Source organism: Oryza brachyantha, chromosome 5 (assembly GCF_000231095.2).
Source record: "Oryza brachyantha chromosome 5, ObraRS2, whole genome shotgun sequence".
NCBI lineage: Eukaryota > Viridiplantae > Streptophyta > Magnoliopsida > Poales > Poaceae > Oryza > Oryza brachyantha.
The window spans coordinates 16,346,680-16,358,063 of NC_023167.2; the positions used below are offsets into that span (position 1 = coordinate 16,346,680).

Consider the following 11,384-nt stretch of genomic DNA (forward strand, 5'->3'; position numbering starts at 1 on the left):
ATTTAAATAGTTATAAAAAATTATGAAAAAATTTAACAAGATAGTTCAATATGAATTATATCACTCCATCAACATGCAAGTTTAAATTCAACTTCTATAAGTTGTTGTAAAAATAACAAAAACAACTATGAATATGCGCATGCATTGTTTCAGTTTTGTTTGTTTTTTCTACAACTTGTCATGTTTGTAGAGTGATATAAATCATATTAATCTATCATGTCAAATTTTTTATATTTTTTAATAACTATTTAGATAACATGCAAGCACACGAGTATACATACGTCCGTGTGCTAAAAACTGTTTCCCCACTCATAAGCAGTTCTGTCCATTGCTGCTGCTCTCTGAACTATCTAGCTAGTTGCCCATGTGGCCATGAGCTCCACGACGCTTTCTCTGAAACTTGTGTTTGCTTGTGCCTACTGGCTAGCTACCTGCTATGCTTTTTTTCTGAGCAAAATCATACTGTACTGCCACTACGACTACCTACTATCTACGAGTTGTTGGCTAGGCCGGCATCGTGTTGCATTGCATGCAGATGATTGATCGATTCCAGCGCGACGCCGGCGGCGGCGGCGGCGGTTCGATCAGCTCATATCATTGTGGATTTCTGGTGACCAGAGTCTCTCTTTCCCTGTTTGGTTGGTTACACATGTGCATGCATTCTCCACTCCGACGACTCGGTGCAATCGTACTTCGCCTGCTGCTCTGAATTTTCAGTTGGATTGGATCGAGCGTGCTGCTGCCTGCTTTTTGTTGGTGGCTGGTCGTCTCGTGTGATTCGGCCTTTGCTAGCTTTCAGGTGTAAAATTGAGCTGGCTGGAACACGTACTGTCTGATCGGATGTGTTCAGCTCGCCACCAGTTCATTATTATTTCATTTATTCCGGTATTGAAAAGGAGGTGATAGTTAGGTCTGGTTTACTTCTCAAAATTTTTCTCCAAAAACATCACATCGAATTTTTGGACACCTAAATAAATCATTAAACAGAGATGAATCAAAAAAACTAATTGCACAGTTATGAAAGAAATCTTGAGACGAATCTTTTGAGCCTAATTAGCCCATGATTAGCTATAAATGCTACAGTAACCAATATATGCTAATGACGGATTAATTAGGCTCAAAAGATTCGTCTTGCGGTTTTCAGGCTAGCCGTGAAATTCGTTTTTTTATTTGTGTCTGAAAACCCCTTCTGACATCTGGTCAAATATTTAACGTGACACTTCTCTCAAAAATTTTCTCAATCTAAATACCACCTTAGCTAGGAATGGCTGAACTGACGGCCGTGTTGTGGACTCATCGATCATCAGCTAGCCTGTTGCTTGCGAAGAACGGTACGTGAGTTAACTCTGTACATCGGCACAGCCTTTGTACTGTTTGCCCAAGTACTTTGGCTCCGTTCAGGATTCAGGAAATCGCCAGGATTGTAACAGTCAAACAAGCAAATAAAACCTGTACTGGCTAGAACAAAGGGAAGAAAACACCATTTTTCCTTTTCCTAATTTCCATTATAGAGTGATTTTACTGAGAGGTAAAAGAAGATATCAAATTTGAGACTATAAAATATGGTACTTCTTGGTGCTTTCTTAATTTATTATAAACTTTAGAAGGTGCCTATGTCGTCCTCACCCTAGAGCAATCCGGACGCAACTGAAACCACCGTCGTCGCCACCCTCCTCCGTTCTCTTTCTCGCAATGACGGATCTAGAATTTAGGATATGGGTGGTCCGACCAATTTTTTTTCCTAAAAACAATCAATCTAACGATGCTAATAAGTATAATACAAGTATAGATAATAGAATAGACCAAAAGTGTACCGTGATATATTAATAAAACATATTAAAACATATAAAATTAGTAGCTAAGTAAAATTTTGACTCGAAGAAGCTTATATGACTAGAAAAGTTTAAAGAAGATTACCCTAATACTTTTTCTTCTTATCGGACCTATGCTTTCTAATGGCCATGAAAATGTTCATTATATCTTTTTCATCCACTTTAAAGAAAGCATCCTGCTCAATTAAGTTGATTGTTTTGTGTCACTTGTGTGAATACCAATCGACGGAATCATCATTTTTTTTGGTATTAAGGGTCTATCGGCATTTTATTTGCCACCCCTTAGCTCCGCCCATGCTCCCTCACCTCACTGCCACTCAATCGATCTGCTGGAAGCCAGATGGCTGCAAGGAAGATGGTGACGAGGCTCCTTTCTCCCTTGAAGGTGCCATAATGAAGGGGTGATAGATGATCTGGGAGGCGATAGCGATGGTGGAAGACGGTAGCGGGGCAACGCCCATGTAGGAGGCTGCTTGGGTGTTGGATCTTGTGCTTGCATAAGGTGGGGTGCTGAAGCACGACCATGGAGGTGCGGCGGTGGCATGAACCCTAATATAGAGACATGACGGTCACGAAGCCTGACTAGATTTGGTGGCATCCATAAGCCTCAAAGTTGGTGGCGTCCTACCTGGAGGCATTGGCTTAGGAGGTCTTATTGCTATCTCTTTGGTTTTTAGATGGTTGAGTTGGCGCTTCTGGATGGTGACCGGTCCAGGCAAATAGATCTTCTTCTCTCTTGCCCTCTGCCTCTACAACACTTCTCGTTGGTGGTATTATAAGGCATGTGCTTTACTTGTTCGGAGACGTTGGCAGACAGGTCGGTCTTTTGTAGATTGGGCAACATTCGATCAATGTGGCATATCGACGGTCGGTGTGGTGCTAAATATACGATGTAATTAAGTGTTACTGGCGTCTGATGATGGCTTTATTGTTTTTTTTCTGATTATGGTCTTTTTTTAGGGCTACGGTCTTAATCTTTTAGCTTATGCTTATGATTATAAGACAAAATTTAAATTTTCAACCTTAAATTTAGAGTTGATTTTGAGTTTTTTTACCGAAGTTTATTTTTCAACCTTATTTTTTTATATCTCTAAGAATACATATATTAAATTTTTATTCATAAATTATTTTCTGTTTGTAAATATGCCGTTTGTTTTTCCATAAAACAAAAAAAATCACCCTCTTGTATTTTTTTCCCGGTATCAATACCAACATCGCGCTTTTTGATACCATTCGTTTAAAGAAAACCAATATAAGTAAATAGGTTAAACGATACAAGGTTTTTTAATATTTTCACATAACTAACTTATACTAGATATTTATTAAGGAGTGAGTAAGCACACGACACGACATGTAGTTAAGGTGGGAAATGCTATTGTTTCCTTCAGCACCAATTTTGTCCGTTGCTGCAACAATCTGACACACGTACTCCGTAAGTTTTTGTCAGTTGGCTGCAACATGCAAGGCAACGCACATGACTAGTAGAGCCGATCGATGGTTACAGGCTACAGCAAAATCAAATGGAATCCACAGTGCTTTGTCTGCTCGATCATCAACCTAAATCTTACTATCTGCAGCTAGCTCTGAAGCTAATTAAGATGCATCCCAGTTGCAGACTTGCAGTTCAGAAGCTCACAGCGGGAAATAAATTACCCAACAAATTGACCACACTTTGCTTTAGATTCCATGCAGAGCACGCATCTACTGATCGAGCAACAGAGACGTCTGTATAGCACTAATTTGTCGGGAGTGGATTTTAAACCCTCGAGAGATGTCCTCTTATCTATTGTATGTTATTTAAATAGTTATTAAAAAATTTGAAAAAATTTGTCAAGATAGATTAATATAAGATATATCTATACAAACATGAAAGTTCAAATATATCTGGTACGATCCATAACAAAAATAACAAATATAACTGAGTATACGTATAGAGTTCAATTTATTATTTTTGGTATGGATTATAGAAGTCATATTTAAACTTACATGTTTGTGTAGTGATATATCTCATATTAATCTATCTTTATAGTTTTTTTAAAAAAATTGATGACTATTTGGATAACATGTATTAAACTAAGGGACATCCCTCGCGGGTTTAAATACTTTCCCCTAATTTGTCAGTAGAAAAAATACGATCTCGGACGAACTCTTCTCCTCATCGCTAGCTGCTAACAACCAGTAGGTGCTACGCTCCTGACTCCTCCCCGGCGCCCGCGATGATCAGAACTCCACAACCAACTGTTTCCGTAGCGGATTAAAAAGCTTTGTGCAGTACGAAATGTACAAGTGGTACTGCCTCGTTTTTTTTGGATGGACGAATTATTAGCGAAATTTGCGTTTGCGTTTGCATGCGTACCTGCTACAGGAAAGATTCTGCAAATTAAGTGAAAAAACAAGAACACACAGCTCATTTGTGCCGCCACCACCATGCATGCGTGATTCTGCAGAAAGGGGCACAGCTAGCCGGCCAGCCTACCACATGCAGGCGTTGGGACATGGCGGCCATGGCCTGGCCCACGGCCGGCGCCCTCGCTATAAATCCCGCGCCAATTCTTGCCCGCCAATTCAGCAGCAGCAGCAGCCACCAGCTCAAGCGTTCTCTTGTAGCCTTGCCTGTAGCCTACCTAGCCAAGAAGCTAGCTAGCTCGTCTAAGGTTGGTGGTGATCGATGGCGTCGTCGAGGGCGATCCTAGCGCTGCTGCTCGCGGCGGCGGCGGTGGCGTCGTCGGCGTCGGCGCAGCTGGACGAGAAGTTCTACAGCCACTCGTGCCCCAGCGTGGAGGCGGTCGTCCGCAGGGAGATGGTGCGCGCGCTCGCCGCCGCGCCCAGCCTCGCCGGCCCGCTCCTCAGGATGCACTTCCACGACTGCTTCGTCAGGGTAAGCTTGGTGCCGTAGCATGCGGTGTGTGCATTGCGACGTAGTTATTGCGTTCGATCAGGTTGGCTGACAACCTCGTCGATCGCCGGCCGGCGTACGTGTATGTGCATGCAGGGTTGCGACGGCTCGGTGCTGCTCGACTCGGCCGGGAACAACACGGCGGAGAAGGACGCGACGCCGAACCAGACGCTCCGCGGGTTCGGCTTCATCGAGAGGGTCAAGGCCGCCGTGGAGAAGGCGTGCCCGGGCACTGTCTCCTGCGCCGACGTGCTCGCTCTCATGGCCAGGGACGCCGTGTGGCTGGTGAGTAGATCGTACAGTGCAATACTGCAATGCACAACACTGACAGTTGCAGAAGCAAAAATAATAATAATAATTCTGATCACTTCGATTCGTCGTCGTTGTCTTCTTCCAGAGCAAGGGCCCGTTCTGGGCGGTTCCTCTCGGCCGGCGCGACGGCAGGGTGTCCATCGCCAACGAGACCGACCAGCTGCCGCCTCCCACCGCCAACTTCACCGAGCTCACCCAGATGTTCGCCGCCAAGAACCTCGACCTCAAGGACCTCGTCGTCCTCTCCGGTAACCATGCATGCTCGCTCGATCACCTGCATTTGCCACACAAATTGAAGCTTCACTTCACATTCACCACACATCGATCCACGATCGAACGCGTGTTCGTTGTCTGACGAATCGACCCATCGCCGATGATCAGCCGGGCACACGATCGGGACGTCGCACTGCTCCTCCTTCACCGACCGGCTGTACAACTTCACCGGCCTGGACAACGCCCACGACGTCGACCCGACGCTGGAGCTGCAGTACATGGCGCGGCTGAAGAGCAAGTGCACGAGCCTCGCCGACAACACGACGCTGGTGGAGATGGACCCGGGGAGCTTCCGGACGTTCGACCTGGGCTACTTCAAGCACGTGGCCAAGCGGCGGGGGCTCTTCCACTCCGACGGCGAGCTGCTCACCAACGGCTTCACCCGCGCCTACGTGCTGCGCCACGCCGCCGGCTCCCAGGACGAGTTCTTCGCCGACTTCGCCGCCTCCATGGTCAAGATGGGCAACGTCGGCGTGCTCACCGGCAGCCAGGGCGAGATCAGGAAGAAGTGCAACGTGGTTAACTAATCCGATCTCATTATTACCGTGTGATTATGGATTGATCAGCTTTTGATTACGTGACAATCTTTTTTTTTTCATGTAGATTATCGCAAGATTTCCCGTTCCTTTTTTTTTCCCTTGGTCGTTCCAATCACTTCATTAATTAATTGTTTTGTTTATATAGCCAGCCATGCATGTAACAAAGTTTTCTCCAAGTACTCGTCATGATCAGATAATAAGCTTCATCTTTTTTCACCTTTGCACTATACAATTATTGTCACTCACTGTATATATATGCATGTCTCTCTGTCAGTCAGTTAACTAAGCTGATGCTACTTTCAGTTTACCATGCACACTAATAAACCAAAAAATGGCTCACTAATAAAGCTGTAAACACACACAGCAACGCATCACATGGGTTGCACATCTGATCATTCGCTTGTTTGACGACTATAATTGGACGAACAATCTGGTCAAGAATGGACTCATCTAATCATGCGTGCCGGCCATGACATGTGTGTTCCAGGGTATATATTTTGATAATTGATATGCTCTTCTGTGTCAGCAGAGACCCACATCCTCCCTGGCACCCTGCATTTTAATTTGTTAATTAACTCCATTGTGCCTGCAGCTAGCCATCCTGAATGTCTGTCCAAAACTGAACGACATAAACATTTCTTAAGTACCTTGATCACATGGCGTGCACATATCAAAATGGACTTGATTAATTATTGCTGATCATGATGGCATCTCTCACCGAATCAAAAGGCCGTTACGAACACCGACAATTATTATATGCATGCGTACGGCCTGTATGGTATGAAATGGGTACTGATCACTGTGGCATCTGTGATCCGTCGTAAAATCTAACCGTTTGTAGAGCTGGGCATGTGAATTAAGAAACTGGGTGGAAATAATCGAAGAAAAAATTATTGATTGAGAAATATGAGCGAGAAAATTAAATAAAAAATGGTTGGGATTGATTGGAACGAAGAAATAGGTTTATTATAGAATAAAGAAAGAATTTACAGGAACTTAAAATGAATTGAACTGTTTCCCGGGATCCGAAGAATCCCGTAACTAGGAATGCAAGTGGAACGGTATGTCCAAAAACTCGTATATAAACTATTTAGTGACAGGAAAAAACTTCATATAGAATAAGGTGGGCCATGCCCCGTTCAAACACATACACACAATAGTTAAATTTATTCTTTTTATATATAGTTCTATCCAACGGCTATAAAAAGATCCGAAGAATCCCGTAACTAGGAATGCAAGTGGAACAGTATGTCCAAAAACTCGCATATAAGGTATTTAGTGGCAGGAAAAAACTTCATATAGAATAAGGTGGGCCATGCCCCGTTCAAACACATGCACATAACAATTAAATTTATTCTTTTTATATATAGTTCCATCCAACGGCTATAAAACTAACATACAAATATACCATGCCATCACTCATAGGCAACTATTATAGTTAGAGCTAATATAAACATGTTACATAAATTTAACATGTAAACATGTGTCATATCATAAACCACTAGCAAGTATTATATTTAAAGTTTATATAAGCATACTGCATCATGTATAATTTATTAGATTCTAAAAATTAATATGCAAGCTAGAATGCTAAATTATCATCATCTTTACTATTTTCATAATATTTTAATGTATATTCACCTATCATTTCAACATATTTAACATGCATTTATCTATGTGTATCCTATAGCAAGTATATTCACCCATAATTTTAACATATTTAACATATTTTTATCCATATATACCACAATAAAAGACGGGGTACCATTTAGTTATTACTATGAATTACATCTGTTTCGATGTACTAATATTTCTCGGATCCATATGAGTGACAATAAATCTACACATATATGTAAAACATATGTATTAATTCATGGATGGATCTATATAGAACTAAAAATATCATGTAATATTGAATAGAGGGAGTACAATATATTATACTCTATTCCCATAATATAAGGTGTACATACTACTAACACAAAAATCAAGGAAAAAAATATAATCACTTCTTCATTTAGATTAATAGTGCATGTTTGTATGTACGTAGGTAATGTGGTGAGACATTTCAATAGTGAAGAATATGTTGATTAATGCATGCTTGCATACACGCTTTATATTATGAGAAAAAAATATTTATGTCAAAATATTATGGGACAGGAGCAGTATAGCTTAACGATTATTGGCTCTTTCAGTCATTAAGCTCTCTTAGAAGTTAGAAGCAGGCCGCGTTTGGCAAGCCCCCGCAAGCTAACTTATCCATGTCGTTTTTCGTGCGCACGCTTTCCAAACTGCTAAACGGTGTATTTTTTTAAAAATTTCTATAGAAAAGTTATTTTAAAAAATCATATTAATCTATTTTATATTTTTTTAATAATTAATAATTAATTAATCATATACTAATTTATTTTTCGCGTTGAATAACTAACCAACCTTCAACCGAACGCCGCCGTAGTAGTGGCACTTTCTATCAATGAATCTGCTCCCCTCTTTTCCAATCAAGCGTCGACATGTTAAGTGGGCCAATCATACATATGCAGGTTTATGGGCTGACTTGTCTGCATCCTTACTTTTTAGCTCTAGGAACGCCCAAAATTCGAACCTCCACCTCGGAGTGCCCTACCTTTTCGACTTGAAATCCCCACTTCAACAGTCGAGCTAGCCTCAGTAGCTTTCTCTGTGTAGGCCCGATATGGTTGGGCCTGGGTGACCCAATCCGGCCTTTCTCTTCAACCAACCAAAGTAACGTGCACCTCGCCTGATCCAACTCCCCCCAACGCTCTCCATCCAAAAAAGCCGAAAGAAAACTCCGTGCCACCCGATCGCAGCAGCAACACGCGTCCCTCCGCAACGCCGAGACCGGCCTCTGCACTGCACCGCACTGCACCCAGCTCGCCCACCAACCAACCAACCAACTCCGGGAGCAATTTTGCAGCAGAAGCGTGGTGGTAGCTCGCGTACGCCGAGGGCGGAGTAGAGCACACGATACAGTGACATTAACATGTGTATTAGAGCCGGTAATAGCAGGTTATAAGTCAAACATATTTTAAAAAAATAAGAGAGGAAAGAGAAGAGTAATAAATTACTAATTTATAGTCAACTGTAGCACGGGCTCTAAGAGATAATGTGTGTATGATATGTGAAACCGTGTATTAATGCTTTGTAGATAGCTATTATATAAATTGGTTATTAGATTGACTATAGATAAATTGAAGCTAATAGTTAGCTGTAGTATTGAACTTGGTCTCATACGAAATGAAACCCAACGTGTCAGTGACCCTAAAGATAGTAACATAATGGTATGCGATCCAAGTCGGTCACAATCAGGCCCTCGGTGTGCCCGCGTCTCGCTCGCCGCACGCACCCATCCGAAAGGACCGAAAGCACGGCGCGCACCAAACGCTTTGACCTTTTTTGCCGCGCGCGCGCCATGGCCGCAGTACAACTCGACGTCCCGTCCGACCGATCGGCCGTTGCGCCGCGCGGGCCATAACCCCTTTCCTGTAGCTCCTGCGTCTCCGGCGGCGCCGTTGGCGACTTGGCGTTGAGTTGAGTCGCCTCATGTCCGGGGAGCTGCGGCTGCTGCTGCTGCTTTTGGTGGTGGCTCTGCGTCTGCTGCGGGCGAGCGCCGAGGTCGCCGGCGAGGCGGGGACGGAGGCGGCCGGCGGGTTGCAGGTTGGGTTCTACCGCGCGACGTGCCTCGTCGCGGAGGATGTCGTGCTGGCCGAGATGAGGGTGATCCTCGAGGAGGATCCCACGCTCGCGCCGTCGCTGCTCCGGATGCACTACCACGACTGCTTCGTGCAGGTAGGTGAACCAAACGAAGCTCTTTGGTCAATTCATCCATGGCGATCGATCGATGGTCCCTTCTCGTCTTGGCTGGTTGCAGGGGTGTGATGGATCGATCATGCTCAGGTCGAGGAGTGGGAAGGGGGAGAGGGACGCGACGCCGAACCGGAGCATGCGAGGCTACGACGCCATCAACCGGATCAAGGCGAGGCTGGAGAGCGTCTGCCCGCTCACCGTCTCCTGCGCCGACATCATCGCCATGGCGGCGAGAGACGCCGTCTACCTGGTAGAGCACGAAACCCCATGGCTTCTTGCAAAATCGCGCTCTGCTATCTAGCTTGTGCTTTACCCCTGCTAAACTGTGCTGCGCTCTTTGATCGCAGAGCAAGGGGCCGTGGTACGACGTGGAGACCGGGAGGAGGGACGGCGGCGTGAGCGTGGCCGAGTACGCGGAGAACGACCTGGCGCCGCCGGACTCCAACATCGTCGACGTGAAGACCTTCTTCAGCGTCAAGTCGCTCAGCGCCAAGGACATCGCCGTGCTCTTCGGTACGTACCACCACACCGTCGTCTTTCCCTTTTTTGCCTCTCGCGTGGACGAACGACGGCGAAAGCGAGCTGCGAGCTTAACAGAACCGGCGGTAATGGCCGGCCGCCGTACGTGCGTGACCGCGCGCAGGGAGCCACAGCATCGGGACGTCGCACTGCGGGGCGTTCCAGAAGCGGCTGTACAACTTCACCGGCACCGGCAGGATGGACCAGGACCCGTCGCTGGACGCCGGCTACGCGGCGAAGCTGAAGAAGCTCTGCCCGCCGGGGCACGGCCACAGCCATGGCGGTGCCAAGGTGCCCATGGACCCCGGCAGCGGCTTCACGTTCGACCTGAGCTACTACCGGCACGTCCTCGCGACGGGGGGCCTGTTCCAGTCGGACGGCAGCCTCCGCGACGACCCCGTCACGAGGGGCTACGTCGAGAAGCTGGCCAACGCGTCGTCGCCGGACGAGTACTTCGCCGACTTCGCGTCGGCGATGGTCAAGATGGGCCGCACCGACGTGCTCACCGGCCGTCTCGGGGAGGTCAGGCCGACGTGCGACACCCTCGTCGACTAGCTTGATTCAGGGTTGCACAGCATTTGATCCGTAGAATATGGATGGCCGTAGATCGATTCACGGGCATTTTAGGATGAACTCCAGTTGAACTAAATGAACTAAATTTTATCTTGTGGTAAAACTTAGTTCATTTTGTTAAACTGGAACGGACCCTAAACTATTCGCGGGTCGACCCATCCTTACTGTAGAAGTATATGGTTTTCTCTGTAACATATCTACTTTGACTTGATCCAGAAACTTGTAAGCAGTTTCTACGCTTTTGATCTGACGACATCGATTGTAACAATGTATGAATCAGGGTTATAAACTTGCCAGACAAGTACTACATATACTAATGAATTTGTATAAGTTTGATGACAAATGTTGCAAGGAGTTGGTTGCTCATTCATATGTTGTTCGTAGCATTGTTAGTTTGGTGAATCAACCGTTTGGTCAACCACAAGTTGGTCACCAAATCTGATCAAATTGCACATATAACTTAGTAATGAAGACGGCAACAATCTAACGCAAGCAAACCTGTGTGAATAAATAAGAACAGAATGCTTGTTAAAAGTCCATACCACGAGAAGCTCTGTTGCTCACTACTTCGAGCTTACAACAATAACTACAATGCCATAATGCAGAATACAGAAGTAG

At 45.2% G+C, this 11,384-nt stretch overlaps 2 protein-coding genes across 2 annotated transcripts; both read left to right on the top strand.

The window, feature by feature from the left end:
- The first annotated feature begins 4,407 nt into the window (after window positions 1–4,407).
- LOC102716501 (peroxidase 1) lies at window positions 4,408–6,072 on the top strand. Its single transcript, XM_006654536.3, has 4 exons — window positions 4,408–4,710; window positions 4,825–5,013; window positions 5,126–5,288; window positions 5,422–6,072. Exons 1-4 carry the CDS (start codon window positions 4,501–4,503, stop codon window positions 5,838–5,840), a joined length of 981 nt encoding a protein of 326 aa, XP_006654599.1. The 5' UTR covers window positions 4,408–4,500; the 3' UTR covers window positions 5,841–6,072.
- Window positions 6,073–9,311: 3,239 nt separating this feature from the next.
- Window positions 9,312–11,109, top strand: LOC102713189 (peroxidase 1-like). Its single transcript, XM_040524097.1, has 4 exons — window positions 9,312–9,656; window positions 9,739–9,924; window positions 10,022–10,187; window positions 10,318–11,109. The coding sequence occupies exons 1-4, from the start codon at window positions 9,411–9,413 to the stop codon at window positions 10,746–10,748; spliced, it is 1,029 nt and encodes a 342-aa protein (XP_040380031.1). The 5' UTR covers window positions 9,312–9,410; the 3' UTR covers window positions 10,749–11,109.
- Window positions 11,110–11,384: the final 275 nt, after the last annotated feature.

What these genes read in the sequence shown, in the direction of transcription:
- LOC102716501 (XM_006654536.3), top strand. Translation starts at nt 4,501, where the DNA reads ATGGCGTCGTCGAGGGCGATCCTAGCGCTGCTGCTCGCGGCGGCGGCG. An exon ending in TCCACGACTGCTTCGTCAGG is followed by an intron (nt 4,711 to 4,824) that starts GTAAGCTTGGTG and finishes ATGTGCATGCAG; the next exon opens with GGTTGCGACGGCTCGGTGCT. An exon ending in GGACCTCGTCGTCCTCTCCG is followed by an intron (nt 5,289 to 5,421) that starts GTAACCATGCAT and finishes GCCGATGATCAG; the next exon opens with CCGGGCACACGATCGGGACG.
- LOC102713189 (XM_040524097.1), top strand. Translation starts at nt 9,411, where the DNA reads ATGTCCGGGGAGCTGCGGCTGCTGCTGCTGCTTTTGGTGGTGGCTCTG. An exon ending in ACCACGACTGCTTCGTGCAG is followed by an intron (nt 9,657 to 9,738) that starts GTAGGTGAACCA and finishes GGCTGGTTGCAG; the next exon opens with GGGTGTGATGGATCGATCAT. An exon ending in CGAGAGACGCCGTCTACCTG is followed by an intron (nt 9,925 to 10,021) that starts GTAGAGCACGAA and finishes CTTTGATCGCAG; the next exon opens with AGCAAGGGGCCGTGGTACGA.